This window comes from Bos grunniens, chromosome 29 (genome assembly GCF_055505025.1).
Source record: "Bos grunniens cultivar Pamir isolate PY7600 chromosome 29, Bosgru_T2T1.0, whole genome shotgun sequence".
NCBI classification, from domain to species: Eukaryota; Metazoa; Chordata; class Mammalia; order Artiodactyla; family Bovidae; genus Bos; species Bos grunniens.
In genome coordinates, this window is record NC_141193.1 from 9,529,352 (window position 1) to 9,557,306 (window position 27,955).

General features: G+C 39.6%; 1 protein-coding gene across 6 annotated transcripts; it reads right to left on the minus strand.

Annotated features, from left to right (window-relative positions):
- Positions 1–1,579: 1,579 nt before the first annotated feature.
- Positions 1,580–27,752, minus strand: LOC147341985 (solute carrier family 22 member 10-like). 6 transcript variants are annotated; one of them, XM_086384482.1, is made up of 11 exons: positions 27,265–27,752; positions 26,215–26,318; positions 23,031–23,087; positions 22,206–22,360; positions 21,935–22,103; positions 20,346–20,469; positions 17,727–17,842; positions 7,160–7,374; positions 5,501–5,609; positions 4,019–4,222; positions 1,580–1,707 (listed from the first exon to the last, which is right to left on the minus strand). In XM_086384482.1, the coding sequence occupies exons 1-11, from the start codon at positions 27,646–27,648 to the stop codon at positions 1,647–1,649; spliced, it is 1,698 nt and encodes a 565-aa protein (XP_086240608.1). In that variant the 5' UTR covers positions 27,649–27,752; the 3' UTR covers positions 1,580–1,646. The 6 variants fall into 6 exon arrangements, with proteins under 6 accessions (XP_086240608.1, XP_086240612.1, XP_086240609.1 ...); XM_086384486.1 differs by lacking the exon at positions 23,031–23,087 and having other exon boundaries at positions 21,935–22,039; XM_086384483.1 differs by lacking the exon at positions 23,031–23,087.
- Between the last annotated feature and the right edge of the window lie 203 nt (positions 27,753–27,955).

The window sequence follows — 27,955 nt, forward strand, 5'->3', positions numbered from 1 at the left end:
ATATGGGAACCGTTTCTTAGAAAACCCTCTACTTGTAACCTGCCTTTACTAGCTAAGCCTACTTTAGTTATTTTTTTCCCTTGTCTCTAACTACAAACCCTCCCAGCTTCATGAACTGTATGTAATGTATCATCAGACTTCTAACCACATACTTCTGACGTATGAATCACCATAGTAATGGGAGCTTAAGTTGTTTTCCAAGAATTTGGAGTCAGCTCCTATCCAATACTCACCTGGCTTCCCAGGTGATGCTAGGAGCAAAGAATCCACCTACCAATGCAGGAAACTGAAGAGACTCAAGGGTTCGATCCCTGGGTTAGGAAGATCCCCTAGAGGTGGGCATGGCAACCCACTCCAGTATTCTTGCCTGGAGAATCCCATGGATAGAGGAGCCTGGAAGGCTGCAGTCCATAGAGTCACACAGAGTTGGAAATTACTGAAGTGACTTGGGCAAGCCCTGCCCAATACACCTGCCCAAAACTAGTTGAGCCCACTGACCCTAAACATGGGCCTGCATAGAAGTGAATTACCTCACATTTTCCCAGCCTCCAATCACCTTTCCAAATGCCTGAGACCAGTCCTCTTCTTTGTATCATAACTATCTCAGGTCTCTGGCCTTTTTGGATGCAGATCTGAGATTTGTTCTGTTGTATCCTCACTTACTACCTCACAAATAATACTTTCTCTGTGGCAAATCTCAGTGACTCAGTGTTTGACTTGTTCTGCAGTGGGCAAACCTAGATGGATTACAAATTTGACAAGCAAGCCAGGAGATATGTCTAGACAGCCCTATTGCCCATGGTTCTTTGGCCCCTTGACAGTATTGATAGCCTATGGATGAGTCCAAGCAGCTGCCTGGTACACACTGCCCAAGATTTCCCTCAGACACAAAAACATCAATATTTTCAAGTAACCTAGGCATATCCCAAACAGCTCAGTGCTTTTAGGAATAAAAAAAATTATCTAACATCCCAGAAGTTGAGTCACAATGCTTGGCATCCATCAAACATTACCAGGTAAGTAAAGTTATAGGAAAATAGGATACATGATGAGGATAGAAACTATAAATGAAGGAAAAAGACAAACTGAATAGTCTTACATCTGTTACATAAAATAAACTTACAGTTAAACATCCTCCCACAAAGAAAACTACAGGTATCTTCCCTGGAAATTTTACCAATTATTTAAGAAAGACGTATAACCCATTTTACCCAAACTCCTTCAGGAGTAGAAGAGAAAAAAATGTTTTCTAACATTCATTCTATGTGGGCACCATTGTTCTGATCATGGAATTATATTCCAAGAAATTATGTTTGTGTGTGTGTGTGTGTGTGTGTGTGTGTGTATGCTTAGTTGCTCAGTCGTGTCCAACTCTTTGACTCCATGGACCATAGCCCACCAGGCTTCTCTGTCCATGGGATTTCTCAGGCAAGAATACTGGAGTGGGTAGCCATTCCTCTCTCCAGGGGATCTTCCCAACCCAGGGATTGAACCCATGTCTCCTGTTTAATTGCAAATTAATGCCATGATTGTAAATGGGATTCATTTTACAGTATATTTTCTTGTTAGTATGTAAAGATAAAGGAAAACTCCCATTTTTTTCTTCATGTTTTTATTTTTCTCACCAGTCATCTCATGAAATTCACTTAAAATTTTGTCACTTTTATGTAGAAATCTTTTTCATTTGCTTCTCTTGAGACTGTTTCGCTGGAAAAACAAAACAGAAGCAAATCAACCAACCAATTAGCAAATAGAAACAAACATTAAAAAACAGAAAAAAAATAAGTTTGGATGCCCTCCCTGCACAAGTAAAAACTGATCCTCTAACCATCAGCTTCTTATAATCCAGTAAAACCCATGAGAGATTGACATTGATGCTGCAAAACCTGTTGACAAGAAAGCAAATTTGAAGGATGCTGCTCTCACTTGTCTCTTTAGATCTCTGGCCAGACATCTTTGGAAAGTCAAGAGGCAAATGGGAAATGTTAACCCCATTTGCTATGCATTGAAATGTGTCCCTTCAAAAATTCATATGTTATTTAAAGAGTTGTGTTAATAAAAGAAAAAGTTTCTTAAAAATGCATATGTTGAATCATCACATAGTACACCTTTTAAAATTCCTATTGTACATCCTAAATAAACAATTTTAATTTGTCAGTTATACCTCAATAAAGCTGGAAATAAAAAAAATTCATATATCCAAGTCTTAACTCTCAGTATCTAAAATGTGACATTATCATATTTGGAAGCATGGTTCTTGCAGTTATAATTAATGAAGATGAGGTCATCCTGGAGTAGGTTATGTCTCTAAACCAATTTGACCGGTGTCATTATACAAAGAGGATATTTGGACATAGAGGCATACCAGGGAGATGCCATGTGAAGATTGGAGTTACGCTACCACAAGCCGAGGAACTACCAGAAGCCAGGAGAGACCTGAATCAGACCCTTTCCTAGAGCCTTCAGAGGGGGCGTGGCTCTACCAACAACTTGAGCTTGGACTTCTAAGCTCCCAAACTGTGAGAAAATACATTTCTGTTGTGTGATTCACTCAGTTTGTGGAACCTGATTATAGAAGCCCAATGTCACAAAGATACCATATTTCTCACATTAAAATACTTGTACTAGTTTCTTTTTCCTCCTATCCTTGATACTTTCATTGAAGTGTAGTGACAAAATTTGCCTGAATCTTACAGGCTCATAAACAAGATTAATTTCTTTATTACCATTTCTTTTTTTTCCCCTATAATATGATTTATTTGTTTTAAACTATAATAAATACCAACAATTTCATACCAAGAGAAAAGTGTAAATAATCATTGTAATAGGATAATTTCTACAGCTTGTTCCATTTTTAATGATAATTAATTTTTCTCTCAAAGCTGTTGAATCTCTCTTGCTCAGAGAAAGAGATCTTATCTAGTTAGTTGAAATGCCTTAATTCAAATTAGGTAAATTGTTTTATGAAACAAAAAATCCAAATTTCTTCATGAGGTTAGAACCCATTAATTGCAAACAATAAAATATATGATGTTGGAAACACATACATTTAAATATGAGTTATTTTCATATCCCAGATATATTTTACTCCGGGCACTGAATGATACAGCATAGAATGACTAACACATTGCACTTAAACAGGAATGGGAAACAATAAAGAAATGACCAAAACCTCAAAGAGTTCAGTTCATTACTTCTAACCAGTAGTGAAACTCTGTGAAATATTGCTTGTTATTATTTTTTTAAGTTGTCGCTTTGGTCCTCTGTCCCCCTCCAACTATCAGCCATTTCAGGTGGTTTTCCTAATCTCAAATGCATACAGTGAGATTTCTCTAAAGTGCTGTTTACACTTACTGTTTCCACTTCCTCATCTCTCATTATTTATTCAGTCTTCTCAGACTTCCGTCCATGTTTTTCCACTGAGATAAGACTTGTCTAGCTAAATATTTTGGTCAAGTTGTTGTTGATATAGCATGACACTCCCAGTCATTCTGTATGAGTGATCATGCCTCCAGATTAAAATTTCCTTTCTAATATCTCAGGCTCTTGTGGATCCCTGAGTTGGGAAGATCCCCTAGAGAAGGGAATGGCTACACTCTCCAGTATTCTTGCCTGGGAAATTCCACGCACAGAGGAGCCTGGAGGGCTACAGTCCATGGAGTCACAAAGAGTCAGATACAACTGAGCAACTAATATTTTCTTTCTTGTGGACTGAGTATCATTAAATACCATCATGAAGGCAGGAGGATATGCCATCACAATAGAGCTACTTATCATCTCTTTAGGACTAAAACTACCAACAAGAACAAGATATAGAGGATCTCTGCAGTCTAGACTGGAACTTGTAATGGATAGACATGACCTCGCCACTCATGAAGGCAATGGCCCAAGATAGACGTATTCCAGACAAGGCTTATCTCCCCCAGTGATCTGAAGGACCCACGTGGTGTGTTGCCTTTCTCACCCACAGATCCAAAGCACACAGTCCCTCCCAAGAGATGGTAGAAGGTTTACTCACGTATTTTCCACATCCTGGATAGTGTCAGACAGAGGCATATTTCTGGTTTCAGGTTGGAAAAGGACAACAAGACCAGCAATGATGGGAAAGACTCCGTAGATGATCCAGGGCAGGGTGGGTAGATACACCACTAGGGTCATCAGGAGAGGAGCCAGTGCTGCCCCACACCTACTAACTATTGCATCTAATCCAAAAGCTTTTGCCCTAAGGGATAAACAAGAATATATAATAATCCAGTAAAAATCCACATTTGTAACTTATGATCTATTTTTGATGTGATTATGTAACACAATAAAACATAATTATTATATATGTATGGGCTTTATGAAAAACACTTGATTTTGTGGTTTGCTATGTGCTTTTCCATCTGTCTTTGACAAGATTGAGATGTGTTAGACCCATTTTCATAATTTTAAACAGATGCATTGAAATACTGTTCAGTATAGTACATGGCACCAAGTCATCTTTAACATTTATATTAAAACATCACTCTTTAGAAAATCCATATTCAAAGTCAACAGTAATTAAAATCAAATCCACATTTTGTTTTTATTTCCTAATATTTTTGGTACTTCACATTTCTTTTCTAGGCATTTATTTTGTCTTTATTTTTATGAATATTTAAAATATTTACATTTTGTATAAAAATTCTGTAACCTATTTTCATTCATTATTTTTTTTTCAGAGTCTACTAAATTTTTTATTAAAATGGAAATTCCTAGGTAATAACTTGGCAAGGACTTTTGGGGGTAGATTTTCTCAATTTAATGTCAAAAAACTTCTTTGAAATCTTGCATTGTCTCAAATTATATTCCAATTTTGCATGTAATTTTACCTCCAATTTGGGTCTTGGTGGGAATAGTACAGGAAAATTTCTTTAAAATGTTGTATTGGTTTTGGCCATACAACAACACAAATCAGCCATAATTATACATATATCCTCTCCCTTTTGAGCCTCCTTCCCTTCCCCCCATCCCACCCCTCTAGATAATCACACACCAGGTTGGGCTCCCTGTGTTATATAGAAGCTTCTCACCAGATACCTATTTTACACACAGTAGTGTAAGTATGTTTATGCTACTCTCTCCATTCGTCCCACTCTCTCCTCCTCCACTGTGTCCACAAGTCTGTTATCTATGTCTGCATCTCCATTCCTTCCCTGCAAGGAGGTTTATCAATACCATTTTTCTAGATTCCATATACATGCCTTAGTATACGATATTTGTCTTTCTCTTTCTCACTTAGTTAACTCTGTATAACAGGCTCTAGGTTCATCCACCTCACTAGAACTGACTGATTCGGTAGTTTGCATTTCTGTTTTACACTCATACCTGGAACTTACAAATGGTAGACTACCACCTTCTTACATGTGGAATTAGAACATTTTCCTGGTCCCTTCCCTAAACCACAAATTTTATTAAACTATTGGACACTATATATCAAACTTTAACCAGGCTTCCCGAGATATAAAAAGTCTTATACTTGAGAAGAGTGGGCATGAGTTCATCACAGTGGACACAGTAACTGGTGACAGCAGCAGCAACACAGCTGATTCCCACACTTGCCAAAGCCACACGCAGAGGCTGCATTTCTGGACAGAGGAAGATCAATGGGGTTAAGACAACTGTGTGGAGACAATCAGCATCCAACAAGCTTAGTCAAGACCAACAGCTCTATAGACTATTTGAACATTGGTTGTAGAAAATATTACAATAGTAGAGATCATGGAGTCTTTTATAATCTGAGAGATATAAAATTATAAACATAGGTTGTAAAATGTACATAAAATGATCCGGATTAATTATAGCAAATCTCTCTGCATATCTGAGATTTGCCAGAGAACAGGAAGAAAAGGTGAGTCTGGTAGAAATTTGCATCTACTTATTCTGTCCAATACTTATTATATTTTTATTGTAGAAGGTAGAACTGTCATGTGGAAGACTCAGCTCTAAAGTTAAGGACTTCACAATTAAAGTGTAGAATTTAAAGAGACCGGTCATCCTAGGTTCCTTGGGATTTAGGAGGTTTTAGCAATGTGGGATTCTCATGGAAAAAATCAGGAAACTCAGGTAAACCTCAGTGAGTCAATTGATCTAGTGTAGAAACAGCATTGCGATGGGTATGACACCAGAGAGTAATAGGAAGACAGGACTGCTCTGTTAGTGGAAAGGCTAAAGAGAACCCAGGTCTACCTCAATGTTAGACATGAGGAACCAGGAAAGGAAACTTTTGTTTGGATAACAGAACCACTAAAAAAAAAAAAATCTGGAGAAACAGTTTTCTGCACAGTATAAAAAGAAATCTAGTTATGGCTTTATAATATTGTAAAGAACACTTGTAAGGGAGTAAGCTTGTGTCATTAGTGACATTCTGAGAAGCAGAGCCTGCCCATCTCTAATGCTGTGCAGCACATTCCTGCACTGGGAGATGGTAAAGTATTGTGCCCATTATGGTTCTCCTAATCAATACATATTTTCATTCTATTAACTTATAAAGTAATCTAACATGGAACGGACAGGGATTTTAATCTGCTTAAATCCTGTTCCTGCTGTTTACGCCTTCATTCCTTGGAAAAAGGAGATTTCTTTTTTTTTTTTCATTTCCTGCTGCTGCTGCTAAGTTGCTTCAGTCGTGTCCGACTCTGTGCAACCCCAGAGATGGCAGCCTGCCAGGCTCCCCTGTCCCTGGGATTCTCCAGGCAAAAACACTGGAATGGGTTGCCATTTCCTTCTCCAAAGCATGAAAGTGAAAAGTGAAAATGAAGTCGTTCAGTCGTGTGCAACTCTTCGAGACCCCATGGACTGCAGCCCACCAGGCTCCTCCGCCCACGAGATTTTCCAGGCAAGAGTACTACAGTGGCGTGCCATTGCCTTCTCCCTTCATTTCCTGAGAGACTACCATAAACAAGAGCTGTAGTCATGGTGACTTAACAGTCTTATTTGCCCTTCACTGACCTTTGTTTTTTTTTTCCCCAAAAAATATTAACAGAAAACCTCATAAATCATCAGATTGGTTTGGGGGAATACTTAGCTCAAAATATGAACCTGTCTTTAAACCTAATTTCAGACAAGTGTGACCAATTACAGTCCCTGAAGGATGGGGAAAGACCCTTCCTTTCCCCAAAGTCCAGTCTCCCCTCACCTTGGGGCACAAACATGTTGGCCAAAATGGAAAGTCCCACCAGGAACAAGAAAAGCATCTGCGTTGGTCGACGGCCCTTGTAATTCAGTACTACAAGTGCAAGACATCGGGCTAAGGTGGTAAGAGCTCCAAAGATGACCTGGAACAGGAATATATTGCTTCCAAAGTGCTGTAGATTCAGAGAGATGCCATAAAGGGGTACTGTGACAGCAAACCTGCAGTGAACAAAAGAAGAAAGATGCAAGCCATAAGGTTTAGAGCCCAGGTGCTGCAGCTGATGATTTTATCCACCCAGGAGGCTAAAGAATAAAGTCTCAACCTAGTTTCTTCAATTTTAGATGGTAAAGTTACCATAAATAATTACATGGCTATAAATGAAAACAATATTCCTTTTGTCCTTTTTGGAGTTTCTAAGCAAAGAGTTATCAGTAAAAATATAATGTGACTCAATCGCCAAACTGGATGGTACAGAGAATTTGAAAACATAAGCATTAAAACTAAAAATTTAGGGAAATAACTTCTTTTTGAGGGTTGTCTGTATGCAGAAAGTCCTCCCTTTCTTCACCCAAAGCCAATACTGTAAAGCACTTCCCTTTTCTGAACTAGTGAGTGAAACTGCAAAGAAGCTACCTGGGTCCCCTTGACTTGGCAGCATAGCATGCTGGTGTCCAAACAGAATTCTGGGAAATTTAAAGTTCATATCAGATTTCATGGGGCTAAAAGCAAATGTAAGAATGCAGGAAAGCAAACATGCACCAACTGCACCATCAGATATGGAATCAAAGATTCCCGGTGAGGATCTACCTTTTAACCAAGGAGCATCTAAGGGAATGGAATCCACTTTAAGGATCTACTTCACCAGAGAGATCTAGACTTAGAAATTGCAAGAGAAGAACCCACTAGAGCAATTGCAAACAGGGCTTCTCTTGACCATTATCTGTACTTTTCCCTTACATTCTGATCGTCTATGATTCAGAAACATAAGTTCATGTCCTAGTGGATATGAAAAGGTCAAAAAAGCACAATGTAGTTAAGTGAATCAGCAGTCTACTGAGATATGTCTGGAAAGAGATAAAATATACTGTTCAATAGTCACTTTCTTAAGTTTGGCAGTGGATATATACTGTCTTGTGTGCTTTTTTGGTCCATGTGCATACATCTTCAAAAATTCAGAATCTAAAATTTCTCCTCCTGACTCTACCAAAGCATTCCCTCAAGAGATAACAAACAAGACTTTCACAGAAGGCCATGTACTAACACACACAAAAAATGTATCCAAATTTTAAACAAAAGTCCATCAATATTGAAGTACATATAAACACTGTAGTGTATTCATGGAATGGAAAACAAAAACACTAGGGAGGAGAATGGGAGAAGGCAATGGCACCCCACTCCAGTACTCTTGCCTGGAAAAATCCCATGGATGGAGGAGCCTGGTAGGCTGCAGTCCATGGGGTCGCTAAGAGTCGGACCTGACTGAGCAACTTCACTTTCATTTTTCACTTTCATGCATTGGAGAAGGAAATGGCAACCCACTCCAGTGTTCTTGCCTGGAGAATCCCCGGGACAGGGGAGCCTGGTAGGCTGTTGTCTATGGGGTCACACAGAGTCAGACGCGACTGAAGCGACTTGGCAGCAGCAGCAGCAGGGAGAATAATCTACTGTTACATGCACCTGAATGCATGAGTCTATATGAGTGAGCATGAGACACAGGGGCCGTTCCAGAACCCTTTATAATTTACTTTATGTGAAGCTCAACATCAGGGCACACACGTCTAGAGTGAAGGATAGCAGAACAGCTGTTAAGTTTTGTTTGGCAAAGGAGAGGGTGGTTGAGGAGAGAAAAGGGGTGGTGCTGGTGGTGGTGGTAGTGGGGCACTCCATGGGATTTACAATTTTCTATCTTGATCTGTATGTTGGTTACATTTTTATATACTGACATACTCATTGATTTATATATTTAGATATATATTTAAATATTCCTGATCTCTTCGTGTTTCTGTTTGCAACACTTGCATCAATGAAAACTGAAAGAAAAAATAAAGACAATTAAGTATGCAAATCTGTACTGCAATAGAAGTTCTCAACATCAATCTCCAGTGAGGAGACTGATAGTGTGATATGACATAATGAACTGTTTATAATATAGTCAGCTCCATGTGAGTCTTATTTGCTGTGTTTTCCTCATCTTTCTTTTTAAATTTTTTTATTTAAGGATAATTGCTTTACAGAATTTTGTTGTTTTCTGTCAAACCTCAACATTAATCAGACATAGGTATACATATCCCCTCCCTTTTGAACCTCCCTCCCATTTCCCACCCCACTCCACCCCTCCAGGTTGATACAGAGCCCCTGTTTGAGTCTCCTGAGCCATACCACAAACTCCAGTAGGCTATTTTACATATGGTAATGAAAGTTTCCATGTTACTCTCTCCATACATCTCACCCTCTCCTTCCCTCTCCCCATGTCCATAAATCTATTCTCTATGTCTGTTTCTCCATTGCTGCCCTGTAAATAAATTGTTCAGTACCATTTTTCTAGATTCCGTACATATGTGTTAGAATACGATATTTATCTTTCTCTTTCCGACTCACTTCACTCTGTATAGTAGGTTCTAGGTTCATCCACCTCATCAGAACTGACTCAAATGTGTTCCATTTTATGGCTAAATAACATTCAATTGTGTATATGTACCACAACTTCTTTATCCATTCATCTGTTGATGGACATCTAGGTTGCTTCCCTGTTCTAGCTATTGTAAATAGTGCTGCAATGAGCAATGGAATACATGTGTCTTTTTCAATTTTGGTTTCCTCAGGGTATATACCTAGATATGGGATTGCTGGGTCATATGGAGGTTTTTTTCATACCATCTTCCACAGTGGCTGTATCAATTTGCATTCCCACCAACAGTGAAAGGGCATTCCCTTTTCTCCACACCCTCTCCAGCATTTATTGTTTGTAGACTTTCTGATGATGGCCATTCTGATCAGTGTGAGGTGATATGATATTTCATTGTAGTTTTAATTTACATTTCTCTACTAATGAGCAATGTTGAGGATTTTTCATGTGTTTGTTAGCCATCTGTATATCTTTGGAGAAATGTCTGTTTAGGTCTTTTTCCCACTTTTTGATTGGGTTGTTTGTTTTTCTGGCATTGAGTTGTATGAGCTGCTTGTTTATTTTGGAAGATAGTCATTTGTCAGTTGTTTTATTTGCTATTATTTTCTCCCATTCTAGACTTGCCTTTTCACCTTGCTTATAGTTTCCTTTGCTGTGCAGAAGCTTTTAAGTTTAATCAAGACCCACTTGTTTACTTTTATTTTTATTTCCATTACTCTAGGAGGTGGGTCATAGAGGATCTTGCTTTGATTTATGTCATGGAGTGTTCTGCCTATGTTATTCTCTAAGAGTTTTATAGTTTCTAGTTCTACATTTAGGTCTTTAATCCATTTTGAGTTTATTTTTGTGTATGGTGTTAGGAAGTGTTCTAATTTCATTCTTTTACATGTAGCTGTCCAGTTTTCCCAGCACCATTTATTGAAGAGGTTGTCTTTGCACCCATTGTATATTCTTACCTCTTTTGTCAAAAATAAGGTACCTATAGGTGCGTGGGTTTATTTCTGGGCTTTCTATCTTGTTACATTGGCCTAGATGTCTGTTTCTGTGCCAGTACCATACTGTCTTGATGACTGTAGCTTTGTAGTATAATCTGAATTCAGGAAGGTTGATTTCCTCCAGCTCCATTCTTCTTTCTCAAGACTGCTTTGGCTATTCGGGATCTTTTGTGTTTCCATATGAATTGTGAAACTTTTTGTTCTAGTTCTGTGAAAAATGTCATTGGTAATTTGATAGGGATGGCATTGAATCTGTAGATTACATTTGGTGGTGTAGTCATTTTCACAATATCGATTCTTCCTACCCAGGAACATGGACTATCTCTCCATCTGTTTATGTCATCTTTGATTTCTTTCATTAGTGTCTTATAATTTTCTGTGTACAGTTATTTTGTCTCCTTAGTAAGTTTATCCCTAGATATTTAATTCTTTGTGTTGCAATGGTGAATGGGATTGATTCCTTAATTTCTCTTTCTGATTTTTCAATGTTAGTATATAGAAATGCAAGGGATTTCTGTATTGTGCAATTTTACTAAATTCACTGATTAGCTCTCGTGATTTTCTGATAGTATCTTTAGGGTTTTCTATGTACAGTATCATGTCATCTGAAAACAGTGAGAGCTTTACTTCTTTTCCAATCTGGATTCCTTTTATTTCTTTTTCTTCTCTGATTGCTGTAGCTAGGGTTTCCAGAACTATGTTGAATGATAGTGGTGAAAGTGGACATATTTGTCTTGTTCCTGAGCTTAGAGAGAATGCTTTCATTTTTTCACCATTGAGAGTAATGTTTGTTGTAGGCCTATCATATATAGCCTTTAGTATGTTGAGGTAAGTTCCTTCTATGCCCATATTTTAAAGGCTGTTAATCATAAATGGGTGCTGAATTTTGTCAAAGGCTTTTTCTCCATCTACTGAGACTGTCATATGGTTTTATCTTTCAATTTGTTAATATAGTATATCACACTGATCGATTTGCATATATTGAAGAATCTTTGCATTCCTGGAATAAATCCAACGTGATCAAGGTGTATGAACTTTTTGATGTGTTGCTGAATTCTGTTTGCTAAAATTTTGTTGAGGATTTTTGCATCTATGTTCATCAGTGATTTTGACCTGTAGTTTTCTTTTTTGTGTTATCTTTGTCTGGGTTTGGTATCAGGGTGATGGTGGCCTCATAGAATGAGTTTGGAAGTGTTCCTTCCCCTGTAATATTTTGACAAGAGTTTTAGAAGGATAGGTGTTAGCTCTTCTCTAAATAGTTGATAGAATTCTTCTGTGAAGCCATCTGGTCCTGGACTTTTGTTTTTTGGGAGATTTTTGATGACTGCTTCAATTTCAGTGCTTGTAATTGGGTTGTTCATAATTTTTATTTCTTCCTGATTCAGTCTTGGAAGATTGAACTTTTCTAAGAATCTGCCTGTTTCTTCCAGGTTATCCATTTTATTGCCATATAGTTGTTCATAATAATCTCTTATAATCCTTTGTATTTCTGCATTGTCTGTTGTAACCTCTAATTTTTCATTTCTAATTTTGTTTTGATTCTCCTCTCTTTTTTTCCTGATGAGTCTAGTTAAAGGCTTGTCAATTTTATCTTCTCAAAGAGCAAGCTTTTAGTTTTGTTATTCTTTATTATTGTTTGCTTCATTTCTTTTTAATTTATTTCTGCTCAGATCTTTATGATATTTTTCCTTCTACTAATTTTGGGGGGTTTTTTGTTCTTCTTTTTCCAGTTGTTTTAGGTGTAAAGTTAGGTTATCTATTCGATGTTTTTCTTGTTTCTTGAGGTAGGATTTTATTGCTATAATCTTCCCTCTTAGAACTGCTTTTGCTGCATCCCATAGGTTTTGAGTTGTCATGTTTTCATTGTCATTTGTTTCTAGAAATTTTTTTATTTCCCTTTTGATTTCTTCAGTCACCTGTTGGTTATTTCAAAACATGTTGTTTAATCTCCATGTGTTTGTGTTTCTTACCACTTTTTTCCTGGTAATTGATATCTAGTCTCACAACATTGTCATCAGAGAAGATGCTTGATACAATTTCAATTTTCTTGAATTTACTGAGATTTGATTTGTGACCCAAGATATGGTCTATCCTGGAGAATATTCCATGTGCACTTGAAAAGAGGGTGTATTCTTCTGTATTTGATGAAATTTCCTGAAGATATAAATGAAATTCATCTCATCTAATGCATCATTTAAGACTTGTGTTTCCTTATTAATTTACTGTTTTGATGATCTGTCCATTGGTGTGAGTGGGGTGTTAAAGTCTCCTACTATTATTGTATTACTGTCAATTTCTCCTTTTATGTATGTTAGTGTTTGACTTAGGAGAAGGCAATGGCTCCCCATTCCAATACTCTTGCCTGGAAAATCCCATGGACGGAGGAGCCTGGAAGGCTGCAGTCCATGGGGTCGCTAAGAGTCACACGACTGAGCAACTTCACTTTCACTTTTCACTTTCATGCATTGGAGAAGGAAATGGCAACCCACTCAAGTGTTCTTGCCTGGAGAATCGCAAGGATGGGGGAGCCAGGGGTCTGCCGTCTATGGGGTCACACAGAGTCAGACACGACTGAAGCAACTTAGCAGCAGCAGCAGCAGTGTTTGTCTTATGTATTGAGGTGCTCCTATGTTGGGTGCATAGATATTTACAATTGTTGGTCTTCCTCTTGGATTGATCCTTTGATCTTTACGTAGTATCCTTCTGTATCTCTTGTAGTATTCTTTCAGGTCTGTTTTTATCTGATATGAGGATTGCTACTCCAGCTTTCTTTTGCTTCCCATTTGCATGGAATATATTTTTCCATCCCCTGACTTTCAGTCTATATGTGTCTTAAGGTCTGAAGTGGGTTTCTTGTAGACAGCATATATACAGGTCTTGTTTTTGTATTCATTCAGCCATTCTGTCTTTTGGTTGGAGCATTTAATCCATTTACATTTAAAGTAATTATTGATATGTATGTTCCTATTGCCATTTCCTTAATTGTTTGGGGTTGCGTTTTTAGATCTTTTTTCTTTTCTTGTATTTCTTGACTATATAGGTCCCTTTAACATTTGTTGTAAAGCTGGTTTGGTGATACTGAATTCTCTTAACTTTTGTTTGTCTGAAAAGCTTTTTATTTCTCTATCAATTTTGAATGAGATCCTTGCTGGGTACTGTAATCTTGGCTGTAGATTTTTCCCTTTCAGTACTTTAAATATATCCTGCCATCCCTTCTGGCCTGCAGAGTTTCTGCTGAAAGATCAGCTGTTAGGTGTATGGGGTTTGCCTCATATATTACTTGTTGCTTCTCCCTCGATGCTTTTAATATTCTTTCTTTGTACTTTGTCTTTGTTAGTTTGTTTAGTATGTGTCTTGGTGTGTTTCTCCTTGGGTTTATTCTATATGGGAGTCTTTGTGCCTCTTGGACTTGATTGACTATTTCCTTTTCCATGTTGGAGAAATTTTCAACTATAATCTCTTCAAAAAATTTCTCATAAACTTTGTTTTTTTCTTCTTCTTCTGGGACCCCTATAATTCAAATGCTGGTGCATTTGATATTGTCCCAGAGGTCTCTGAGACTATTCTCAGTTCTTTTCATTCCTTTACTTTATTCTGTTCTTCAGAAGTTATTTCCATCATTTTATCTTCCAGCTCACTGATTCATTCTTCTGCTTCAGATATTCTGCTATTGATTCCTTCTAGAGTATTTTTAATTTCAGTAATTGTGTTGATTGTCTCCGTATGTTTATTCTTTAGTTCTTCTAGGTCTTTGTCAGTTGATTCTTGTACTTTCTTCATTTTGTTTTCAAGGTTTTTGATCATTTTTACTATCATTATTCTGTATTGTTTTTCAGGTAGTTTGCCTATTTCCTCTTCATTTATTTGAACTTCTGTTTTTCTAGTTTGTTCCTTCATTTGTGTAGTATTCATTCATTTTTTAAACTTATTGGGTTTAAGGTCTCCTTTTCCCAGACTTCAAGGTTGAATTCTTTCTTCCTTTTGGTTTCTGCCCTCCTAAGGTTGGTGCAGTGGTTTGCATAAGCTTCATATAGGGCGAGATTTTTGCTGAGTTTTTGTTTGCTTGTTTGTTTGTTTGTTTTTCCTCTGATGGGCAAGGCTGAGTGAGGTGGTAATTCTGTCCACTGATGATTGGGTTTTAGCACTCACAGGGTGCTACTGGTGGTTGGGGTCTTGTATTCAAGTGGTTTCCTTTCTGTGAGTTCTCACTGTTTGATACTCCCTTGGGTTAGTTCTCTGATACAAGTCTAGGGTCTTGGAGTAGGTGCTCCCACTCCAAAGATTCAGGGCTTGACCTCTGGTCAGGGACAAAGATTCCACAAGTGGTTTGTTATGGAATTAAGTGAGATTAAAACAAAAATGCAAAAATGAGAAACAAAAGATGAACCTCAGACAAATGGCAGTTACAAAGTCAGGCAAATAATAATCAAAATAATGAAATATACACATATACATATACACCCATAAGCAAAGTGAAAACAGTCCAACAAAAATAAAGAACACAGTAGATTGACCTGGCAAACAAAAGAAATAAAAAATATATACATTTACCAGTTAAGAACAAAACTAACTAAAAGACAAACTGGAAAACAAAACTAAAGCAAGGTGCCAAGTGGGGAATAAAGCAATGAAAACAAAACTAACAATTATGTTGAGAGGAAAGGAAAGAGAGACAGGAAAGAAAGAACAGATATGCAAAGTTAAATAGAGGTAGATGAAGAAGATTTGTATACATTAATGATTAACTGCAGGGGGAAAAGAGTAGGAAAAACAAACAAAGGAATAAATGTAGAATAATAGTTATAGGTTTAAAAGATTAAAATTTTAAAAAGAGGAAAAAAAAAAAAAAAAGGAAAACATCACAGAACTGCAAAAGCCCAATGTAGCGGCAGAGGTTTATATCAATAATAAAACAATGTCACTGAAAAAAAAAAAAAAAAAAACCTCAAAAGCTTTATTAGGTTTCATAGTGCCAATAAAATCGACAATTACAGCAGAGCGAGGGAAAAGGGAAAAAGAAAAAAAATCCAAAAGAATCTACAGAACAAGTCAAAACATAAGAATAATAAATGTTTTTCTTTTTTTTCTTTCTTTCTTTTTTTTTTTTTTCTTGAGTCACTGCTGTCAGAGTCCTTTCCCTCGCTGGGAGTCACAGTCCACCTCACCTCCCTAGAATGCTCTCCAACACTGTGCTGACCTCTGGACCTGCTGTGGGGGCAGCTCAGATTCTAATCTGGTCCTACTCCTATGTGTTCTTGCTTCCAAGGTCCACAGCTATCAGAATTAGTGCATTTTCTTTTGTGAGAGCTCTCAACAACATTTTATATACTCCATAGACACAGATTCCACCTAGTTGATCGTGTGGATTTAATCTGCAGCTTGTACAGCTTGTGGGAAGGTTTTGGGTCTTCTTCCTTAGCCACACTGCCCCTGGGTTTCAATTGTGGTTTTATTTCCACCACTACATGTGGGTCATCCACTGGGGTTTGCTTCTGAGGTTGCCCTGGAGGTTTTGGGTTTGCCCCTGTGAGGGCCAGGTGTGGAGGTGGTGCAGCTGCTTGGATCACAGGGGTTCTGGCAGCACCAGGTACTCAGGGAAGTTGGCAGCTACAGCAGCAGGAAATATAGTGATCTGGAAGGGTATGGCAACCAGTATTGGCCAATACGCTCCAGTATTCTTGCCTGGAGAACCACCTTCCCTGACAGGGAAGCCTGGCAAGCCACAGTCTATAGGATCATAAAGAGTTGGTCACGACTGAAGTGATCTTGTGTGCATAGATGCAAGACATTTTTTGCCTGTGGCAGCTCTGCCCCAGTGAGAGTTGAGCATGAAGTTGGCGCAGCTGCTTGGCTTGCAGGGACCCTGGTGGCACCAAGTGTGCAGGGACACGGACTGCCTCTGCTGCAGGAGTTATGGCCCTATCAGAGTCGTTCTTCGAGCCTCTTGTAGCTGGTGGTCAGAAGGCCTCTTTGGCCATTCTTTCCTCCTAGCTTCTCCTATTCAGGCCCTTGGAGGGCTCCCTTGCCTGGGGTCCTTCTCTCTTGTTCCACATATCAGGCACATAGAAGGGTCCCCCTGGCTGGAGTCCTACTCTGTAGATCGGCACATCAGTCACTGAAAGGAGCACCCTGGGTGGGGTCCTGCTCTGCAGTTCAGTGCGTCAGGCATTTGATGGGCCAGGCTTTCTATTGTTCAGCTACCAATGCTGGTGTGTGGAGAGAGAGAGGCTATGGTGATGGCTTCACCCCCTACATGTGACTCAGCAGTATCGCCTTGCTTCCATGGCTGCCATGTTTTCTTCCATCGGCATTCCCCACCACAATCCATCCCCTGCCTAATCTCCTCTCAATCTGTCTCTCGACAGTCAACAGCACCCCTCACCCTGGGATTGCTCCACAATCCCCAAACTCCAGGTCCCAGCCACTATACCTTCCAGGGGACCCACATCCCTGTCCAGGGTATGTATGGCTGCAGCAAGGACTGTCTGATTCTCATTTCATTTAGGCTGCCACAGATCAGCTGTTTCACTCTCAACCTTAAGTGTTTCTCCTCTGTCTTGGACAACTGTCCCACTGTGGGGACTGGACCCCTGCTTCAGTTCCCCCTCCCACCAAGGGCAGGTCCAGTCCTACTAACACTCCTATTTTTCCCCCTAGTTCCTTCATCCTACCGAGTTTTGCATGGTTCTATATATTCTTTTCCTCTGGTCAGGTACTTCTGTCTGCTCTCAACTGATATTCTGCATGCACTTCTATATCTGAAGGTGTATTCCTGATGTATCCGTGGAGAGAGATGCACTCCACGTCCACCTACTCCTTCGCCATCTTGTTCTCTCTTCCTCATCTTTTAACCACAAATAAGCCCTCCCTCTCACAACACTGTTGTAACTTTTTGTGATAAACAGATTCATGTTCCCATTCAAGTTGTCATACATTGTGGGTAGCCCACCTCACAAAGAGGAGGAGACAGATCCTTTTACGCAGGTTGGGTGTGCGGAAAAAGTCAAACACAGTAGTTTTGGTCTGTGCTCCCTCCAGCTCCTCCTGCATGGTCACTCTCAAACCCTTGAACAAAAGCAAACAAGTATCATTTGCTAGTATAGTGCCAGGTATTGTGATGAGTGCCAGTAGGATAGGAGAGATGTGTGTCCTTTCTTTCTAGTGTAATATATTCAGGTATTACCTAAATCAAATCCCTTACAATTATACAGTGGAGCTGACAGATAGATTTAAGGGATTAAATCTGATAGACAGCATGCCTGAAGAACTATGGGTGGAGGTTCATAATATTGTAAGGAGGTGGTGACCAAAACCATCCCAAAGAAAAAGAAATGCAAGAAGACAAAGTGGCTGTCTGAGGATGCTTCTCAAATAGCTGAGAAAAGAAGAGACGTGAAAGGCAAAGGAGAAAGGGAAAGATATACCCATCTGAATGCAGAGCTCCAGAGAATAGCATTGGGTGACAAGGAAGCCTTCTTAAGTGAACAATGCAAAGAAACAGAGGAAAATAGAATGGGAAGGACTAGATATCTCTTCAAGAAAATTGGAGATACCAAGGGAATATTTCTTGCAAGATGGGTATGGTAAAGGACAGAAATGGCAAGGACCTAACAGAAGCAGAAGAGATGAAGAAGATGTGGCATGACTACACAGAAGAAATACACAAAAAAGGTCTGAAGGACCCAGATAACCATGATGGTGTGTTTACTCACCTAGAGTGAGACATCCTGAAGTGTGAAGTCAAGTGGACCTTAGGAGGCATTATTATGAACAAAGCTAGTGGAGGTGATGGAATTCCAACTGAGCTGTTTAAAATCCTAAAAGATGATGTTGCTAAAATGCTGCACTCAATATGTCAGTAAATTTGTAAAACTCAGCAGTGACCACAGGACTGGAAAAGGTCAGTTTTCATTCCAATCCCAAAGAAAGGCAATGCCAAAGAATGTTCACACTACTACACAATTACACTCATTTCACATGCTACAAGGTGATTCTCAAAATTCTTCAAGCTAGGCTTCAAAGTATACAAACTGAGAACTTCCAGATGTACAAACTGAATTTAGAAAAAGCAGAAGAATCAGAGATCAAATTGCCAACATCTGCTGGATCATAGAAAAGGAAAGGAAATTCCAGAAATACACCTACTTCCACTTCATTTACTATGCTAAAGCCTTTGACTGTGTAGATCACAGCAAATTGTGAAAAATTCTTCAAGAAATGAGTATACCATACCATTGGTATTTCTCATGGCCTCCTGAGAAACCTATAGGCAGGTCAAGAAGCAACAGAATGGACATGGAACAATGAACTGGCTCAAAATGGGAAAGGAGTACGTCAAGGCTATACATTGTGACCCTGCTTGTTTAACTTACATGCAGAGTACATCATGCAAAATGCCAGGCTGTAAGACTCACAAGCTGGAATCAAGATAGCCAGGGGAAATATCAACAACCTCAGATATGTAGAAGATACCACTCTAAAGGCATAAAGTGAAGAGGAACAAAAAAGCCTCTTGATGAGTGTGAAAGAGGAGAGTGAAAAAGCTGGCTTAAAATGCAGCATTCAAAAAACTAAGATCATGGCATCCAGTCCCATCACTTCATGACAAATAGTTGGGGAAAAGGGGGAAAAGTGGAAACAGTGGCAACTTTTATTTTCTTCACTCTAAAATCACTATAGATGGTGACCGCAGCCATGAAATTAAAAGACACTTGCTCCTTGGAAGAAAAGCTATGACAAACCTCGACAGTCCATTAAAAAGCAGAGATATCACTTTGCTGACAAAGGTCCGTATAGTCAAAGCTATGGTTTTGTAGTCATGTACAGATGTGAAAGTTGGACCATAGAGAAGGCTGAGCACCAAAAAAAATGATGTTTTGAATTGCATGCAAGAGACTCTTGAGAGTCCCTTGGGCAGCAAGGAGATCAAACCAGTCAGTCCTAAAGGAAATCAACCCTTAATATTCATTGGAAGGACTGATGCTGAAGCTCCAATACTTAGCCACCTGCTGCAAAGAGCTGACTCATTGGAAAAGACCCTGACGCTGGGAAAGACCGAGGGCAGGAGGAGAAGGGGGCGATAGAAGGTGAGATGACTGGATGGAATCACTCAATGGAGGTGAGTTTGAGCAGACTCCGGGAGATAGTGAGGGATAGGGAAGACTGGCGAGGTGCATTCCATGGGGTCACAAAGAGTTGGACATGACTTAGCAACTGAACAATATTACACATGCAATCACAGGTGTGATGTTGATACGATGGAGTAGGTAAGGAGTTAAGGGATACTCCAGGAAATTAAATGATAACCATTAAATTTTGAAAATGAGAGCACAGAGGGGTCAGGGCATCCTGGAGAGTACATAGGATATACAATCAGTCAGGAAGTGAACTAAAGCTGAAAGCTTCTTTTCTATGAGCTTTATGGCCCTCATGGCCATAAAGAACCAGGGAATTTGTATTCTTAACTAGCTGCCCTTGTTAGAAAAGCAGCTTGTCTATCTCATTAGGAGAAGGCAGGTGTCAGTTTATGACTCACATTCAGCAGTAACCACCTTCCCTTTCTGCTCACCTCCATGTTCAGGGTTGCCTCGGCATTCTTCATTTCATTGCTGCGTGCAACTTTCTTAAGTTCCCTTAATCCTTGATCTGTTTTATTGGTGACAATCAGCCACCGTGCAGACTCCACCAGCCACCTGATGAAAGAAGGGCCCACAAGTGCAGTCAGTTCTCTCTTGCTTATTTGTCATATGGTTAATTACAGCTAATGCTTTTTGCCTTCAATCCGATATTCACCACTTCAAGTATTGGGTTAGGAAAAGGAGCTCATGTTTTGTTACATACTGCTAGGAAAATACAAGAATGACCACTTTATGTAGTACATCTAAAAGATGTTCTACATGCAAAGAATCATAGAGTTTGCAGTCAAATTGCCTCTCTGCTTACTCAGCAGAAGGCTTTCCAAGAGGCCTAAGAAGCTTAAGTTTGAGAGTCCCTCACTTGCATAATTCCCTCCAAAGCTAAGCATGAGATCCAGCACATTTGTGCACGTAGCATATATTCATAATATATATTATCTTGAAAAAAGAAACCCCCAAATGCATTTCAGTTCAGTTCAGTCACTCAGTCAAGTCTGACACTTTGCAACCCCATGGACTGGAGCATGCTAGGCTTCCCTGTCCATCACCAACTCCCAGAACCTGCTCAAACTCACATCCATCGAGTTGGTGATGCCATCCAACCATGTATGCTTTCAGGCCAACAAATATTGTCAATACTCCTGCCACTTCCAGCAATGTCGGTGGAATGCAAATGTGGGGAAGCCTGGTATGCTACAGTCCATGGGGTCATAAAGAGTCAGACAGCACTGAGTGAACAACAACAGCTCCATAAATGGGGGTCACCTATTTACATCTGCCCCAGTTTCCTTATCAATGAACAGAGACAATAAACACACCTTCCTGGTTAAGAGGAGAGAATGACGTAGCAGATGGGTCTGGTGTGGATTATCCTTTTTATTTCTGTCTCTTTGTACTCATGTCACTGTACTAAATCCATAGCAATCTTTCTGGGATCTACTGAATATGACTCTCCCTAGAATGGTTATAAGTGTAGGGATGAGATTATCCATAAATTACTTAAGGGAAGGCAGAGTGGTGAACACATAATGTAAATCATCCAATCTGCATGTCATTTTCTGTTCTGGAGAATTTAAGCTGCTATTTTGTTAAATTGCTCTATGAATACATTTTCTGCCTCTTCCTTTATCCAATTTAATATGCAACATAGAAAATCATTGAGAACTTGATTGTATCATATTCATTCCAAAGCCAAAAAATTGAAGCTTTATCTTTCAAAAATACTTAAGTATATATTTTATATTAAGAAAAATAGTAATGGAATAACTCAATGACATAACACTGGGTAAGACTTAAGAAGCAAAATGGCAGAAAATACCTGGAACTCCCAGGCAGAAAGCTCATTGTTATTCTGTGTTCTGCTTCTCAAATCTCAAATTGAACAGAGTAAACAGATGAAAGACCCTGGTTTAGGCAGAAACAATAAGACAGTGTTCAGGAAATAAGAAAATCAATATATCCCAATTCAGCAAGCATTTTCATCCCAGGTTCCCTTAAAACACAGTGAGAGAGATGCTCATACCTTGAGGAGAAAGAGAAGACAAAGAAAGGGACAGACACCACCAGCTGCAGGGTGCGCCACTCTCGAAAGGCAAAAGCCAGTCCTCCCAGCATCATCTGTCCAATACTAATAGCACAAGTTATCAGCATTATTACCATGGCTTTAGACTGGGACCTTGTCCACTCTGCAACTAAAGGAAAACCCAATTGGGATATTAATGTTGTCTAAGGGTGAAATTTCAAGATCAAATTCAAGGCTTGGAAAATGAAGAAGGACAAAACTGTTGACTTACTGAGCAACCAGTTATTTGTTATGATGGCCACAGCAGAACAGCCTGACCAGAAGCGAAGCAAGCTGTAAATGAGGAAGGTGGGAGCAAAGGCTGTGCAGGTCCCAGAGATGGCGAGCTGGAGCAAACAGCACCTGAGAATCAACTTTCGCCCAAACCTAAGAAACAGAGAGTCAGCTTAGATTACGGAGATAGTGATAATTTGTGGTAAAAAATTAAAAAGACATACTTTGACGTTTAGCTGCTGCTGCTAAGTCACTTCAGTCGTGTCCGACTCTGTGCGACCCCATAGACTGCAGCCCACCAGGCTCCCCCATCCCTGGGATTCTCCAGGCAAGAACACTGGAGTGGGTTGCCATTTCCTTCTCCAATGTGTGAAAGTGAAAAGTGAAAGTGAATTCGCTCAGTCGTGTCTGACTCTTAGCGACCCCATGGACTGCAGCCTACCAGGCTCCCCCGTCCCTGGGATTCTCCAGGCAGGAGTACTGGAGTGGGTTGCCATTTCCTTCTCCAATGCATGAAAGTGAAAAGTGAAAGTGAAGTCGCTCAGTCGTGTCCGACTCTGTGCGACCCCATGGACTGCAGCCTACCAGGCTCCTCGGCCCACGGGATTTTCCAGGCAAGAGGACTGGAGTGGGGTGCCACTGCCCTCTCCATTGACATTTAGAGAATGTTTTAATAAGTGATTCTTTGTATCTGGAAGCTTGAGTACACAAGAGCCAGGTCAACAATGGAAATAGCTTCAAGGTAACATTCCTTGTTACCTAAATAAGCAGGTATAATGTTACCTAAACAAGTGTTATAATGTTTTATATAAAAAAAAATTACCGAAACTTCATCACGCAGTCATCAGGAGACCCGACCCAGGGATCAAACCCAGATTTCCTGCAATGCATGTAGATTCTTTACCATCTAAGCCAGCAGGGAAGCCCATTAAAAAACTACAGTGTTGGAAATTATAATATACTATAAGCACTCATTGTACTAACTTATGTATTTAGCAGAGTAGAGAATCTCTATAGTGTGTAGTGCTGCGGCCAGCACAGTAGGTAGGGATCAAAAGCGGTCGACGCACAGTTTGGAAAAAAGAAACTAGAGACAGAATTAAAGTTTTAAAGATGGGACTGGGGGACTCAAGACCTCTTGGGTCAAGAGCCCTGTTTCTCTGAGCCACATCACTTTTATTTAGTGTCTTGGCAAGCAGAAAGTATCTACTGTGTTACAATGAAGTCAGCTTCCTGTGTCCCCGGTCACATCTCCCGTTTTATTGATTACTCTAAACTGTTATTTTCTTGTACAAGGGCTACCACCTAACTGGAGGTCATAGACCCGCACATGCCTTGGGAAAACATCTTAGTGTGTGCACAAGCAGTGTTCTTAACTTGCGCTGACCCGGCGTTCCAAGGTCCACACTGTGTTTTTCCTTAGTTTAGCAGGGTATGACAGCCCCAACTGATGTACTTTTATTTGGGTTATACTGTCGGGGATGGGGAGCCTGGTGGGCTGCCGCCTATGGGGTCGCACAGAGTCGGACACGACTGAAGCGACTTAGCAGCAGCAGCAGCAGTACTGCTATATTTTGCTTTTATTCTTTTCCCACGATGATTTTCTCATGGCTTAGCCAGAGCAACAGGAGGCTGACTGTTAACCCCTGCAGTGCAGGACACAAGAGGGCTAAAAGTGTACTTTGTTCTCTAGCACCAGACAGGTTAAGATGCAACTGATGCAAAAGATCAGTGAAACAATGCATCAAAGTTGTTAAGGTTTATGTAAGAGTAACACTAAATTTCCATGTATTTGTAAAAATTCCAATTTTCCTTCTGCTTATGTTTTCTAATTTCATTCTGTTGTAATCACAGAAAATATTTTTTAAAAAGGTTTTTTAAATAACATTTTTTGGTAACAATAACCCTGTGTACAAGACAGCAAAAGAGACACCGATGTATAGATCAGTCTTATGGACTCTGTGGGAGAGGGAGAGGGTGGGGAGATTTGGGAGAATAGCATTGAAACATGTATAATATCATGTATGAAAAAAAAATCTGAAAGTCTGTTACTCTTAAAAAAAAAAAAAAGTTAACGCATGCAAAAGAACTGAAAAAACTAAGTCATTCATAGTCACAAGCAGTTTACCATTTGATGTGTTCTTCTAGGTCTCATTTGTGTATTTTCACGATAAGCATCCATTTTTATGTAATTAAGATCATACAGTTATGTATCATGCTATTTCACACATCTTGAATACTTGCCATTAACCAAAAATACACTGTGCTTAGTCACTCAGTCATGCCCAACTCTTTGCAACCCCATGGACTGTAGCCCAACAGGCTCCTCTGTCCATGGGGATTCTCCAGGCAAGAATACTGGAGTGGGTTTCCACGCCCTCCTCCAGGGGATCTTCCCAACCTAGGGATCAAACCCAGGTCTCCCACATTGCAGGCAGGTTCTTTACTGTCTGAGCCACCACTCAATCTTTAAGGAAAAAAACATAATCGTGCCTTTCTTGGTGACAAAAATTTCAGAGAAGACAAAAATGGCAACAGGTCTCTAGACAAAGATACTGGCAGAGCTATGATTGAAACACTACATTCACTTCATGTTCAGTTTAAAATGATACATAAAGCAACAGAGTACACAAAGTATAATGCTTCTAAGAAGATTTATTATTCAAACTCAGCTCTTAAAGTATTAGCAGGGAGGTGTGTTTTCGTTGAATTAATTACTTAACAATGCATTCCTGTAGTACAGCCAGGAGATGCACACACATCAATGGTTATCATCAAAATACAAATATGAACACATCCACACCCAGCCCTCCCTCTATATTTCCTTCTACCCCTCTGCTGCCAACCTAGATGAATAAGTCATGACTCACATTTCTCAGAGATTGTTTAACAATTCCACATCTAAGATGTTGCCTTTTATTTTTTTCAATTAGAACAAAAATATTTACAGATTGGTTAATTCACTAGTCATACTTTGTATCATACATTGTCACCTCAGGACATCTAAAAAGCCTAGAAATCTTGCAAAATTTTCTGATTTTTGGCTTTGAGCCTCATACACGGTCAAGTCTGGAGAATGCTCCACGAACCAAATGTGTATTCTTTCATCAAGAAGGGAGTTTTATCCAGGTCTGTTAGCTCTAGCAGTTTGTAGTGCTGCTCACGTCTTGTATTTCCTTACTATAATTTGGCTTAGATGTTTAATCCATTACTAAAACTGAAGTACTGACGTTCTCAGCTATGAATACAGAACTACTTTGCCCTTCAGTTATGTCAGTGATTGTTTCATATATTCTGAAGCTTTTTCTTTAATGCAATATTGCTATTATTCTGTCTCTAAGATGTGTCTGACTCTTCTCAATTCTATCAACTGCAGCATGCCAGGTTGCCTTGCCCTTCACTATCTCCTGCCTGCAATGCGGGAGACCTGGGTTGGGAAGATCCCCTGGAGAAGGAAATGGCAACCCACTCCAGTATTCTTGCCTGGAGAATCCCATGGACATAGGAGCCTGGTGGGCTACAGTCCACGGGGGGGTCGCAAAGAGTCAGACATGACTGAGCAACTTCACTTTCACTATCTCCTAGAGTTTGCTCAAACTACTTAAAGCGATCTACAGATTCAAGGCAATCCCTATTAAATTATCAATAGCATTTTTCACAGAACAAGAACCTCCTGTCTTGTAGCACCTTCCTCTTCTTCCCATTGGTAACTCCTTCTCAACTTTATAAATGAAGTTTATGGTAGTTCACCTCTAAGGATTATTCTGAAATTCCCCTCAGATGTTATGGAGGTGACATTTCTGTGTCCAGTACAGAGAGCCCAGTGGCAACAAAATGTCATCCATCAGAATGAGTCTAATTCTACATTTCCATCTATAACTTCCTGGGAACCAAGGCAACCCACAGTGTAAATTGTGTATGGGAACTCAGTAATGACTTCTCTATGAAACAATCATAAACTGTGAAAACACGCAGTGGAAGGGCAGCAGTGATTGGGAGACACTCACCTGTCTGAGAGATGGCCGTATACGAAGCCTCCCACCTGCATTCCAGCCATGAATACAAACTGAACCACTGATTTCTGTGACTGGTGATCACATATGAGGTCCCACTGGAAAGGAAGGAAACCAGCACAGAGGAGCACCACAGCATTTTAAAGCTCTCAATGAGTACATTCTGCTTTCCTTTCCTACATTTACTCGGCTCTACTATTTAAGTCCCAGTTTGAGCATGGCTTTTCTAGAAATTCTCAACTCAATCTTTCAGATTTTATCAGGACAAATCTTTATATTCACTTAGGACTACATACCTCAGTGATTCTCAATCTTTTTGATACACTGAAAATAGTTGAGTTTTTTTTTTTTTTTATCACTGATATCTGGATCACACCTAGAGTGAAATACACTGATTTGTTTCTCTACAATTAGTCAGGAGATGGAATTTTTTAAGGTTAATAGAAGTCCTTCCAATTACAACTAGGCTGAGAACATGCAACTAAAAATAATTTTTCACACATTATATCAAACATGTACTGATCTAAACATCAACCTCCTCATTAAATTTTAAGTTTGGTGACAGTAAAGTTCATATCCAGTCTGCTGATTTCCTCATTCTCAATTGTAATTAAAAATGAAGTTAAAGTATTAGTCACTCAGTTGTGTCCAACTATTTGTGACCCATGCACCAGGTTCCACTGTCTATGGAATTTTCCAGGCAAGCATACTGGAGTGGGTAGCCATTCCCTTCTCCAGGGGGCCTTCCTGACCCAGGGATCAAACCCAGGTCTCCTGCATTACAGGCAGATTCTTTACCATATGAGCCACAAGGGAAGCTGTGATTATAATGTAAGTTCTTGGCAATTTAAAAAGATAAGCAAAAACCAATACAATATTGTAAAGTAAAATTAAATAAATAAATAAAAAGATAAACAACCACTGAAAGGATAAAAGAGAACTCATTACATTATCTTCTCAGTAACTGAAGATTTGAACAGTGTCTATTTTATGTTATTCTAAACACCCACACCAAGTACTCAGAAGAGGAAAATGGGGCCTTACCTCAGTCACGATGGTGGAGGAGAACAAGCTGTGGTCATACACCCAGCCGTCCATACAGGGCTCCGTGTCCAGGCCAGTCATGTTGGCGAAGGTCCTATTCAGGTGAAGGAGCTGCCACTGGGGGTGGAGGAAGCGATGACACTTCTCTGGCTTTAAGTTTGAATCCAGTGGGATGGAGATTCTCAGGAGGACATCAGGGCTGAGGATCTCAGTGGCATTATCCAGGATGTAGACCCAGCAGCGATGACCAGGAATGGCAGCAGTGAAATTCTCCAACAGTATATGACAGGCTGCTATCCCAACAAGAGGAAGAGCTAAAACCATCTGAAGGATCTGGAATTTTCCCAGGCCACCAACTTCATTAAGGAGCTCCTCAAAAGCCATTGTGATGAGGCAAAGGGAGGGAAAATTTTCCTTTCATTAATTCACATGGAATCTATGTGACTTCACACCAGTTTGTCATCAACGGTTCTCGTCACTTCGCTGCTGTAAGAGAGCAGTGGGAGAGTTTCCTCAGTCCTTCTGGAGTCACGAGGTATTGGCTTTTTAGTAAAGTCATAGAGAAAATTATTTACTAAAGATTCCTCTATCTGATGAACATTAAATCTGTTTAAAGGTTTACTCACTTAATGCGCTTGTCCTCAGTGATTCTGTAAAATCATCACTGGACCTTGACATGAACATGGTTTTT

Excerpts from the sequence above, each read along its gene's own strand:
- LOC147341985 (XM_086384482.1), bottom strand. The coding sequence starts at position 27,648 with ATGGCTTTTGAGGAGCTCCTTAATGAAGTTGGTGGCCTGGGAAAATTC. Across the intron at positions 20,470-21,934 it reads GTCTTCTCTTTCTCCTCAAG|GTGGCTGGTGGAGTCTGCAC; the intron begins GTATGAGCATCT and ends TTCTTTCATCAG. Across the intron at positions 1,708-4,018 it reads ATCCAGGATGTGGAAAATAC|CGAAACAGTCTCAAGAGAAG; the intron begins GTGAGTAAACCT and ends TTGTTTTTCCAG.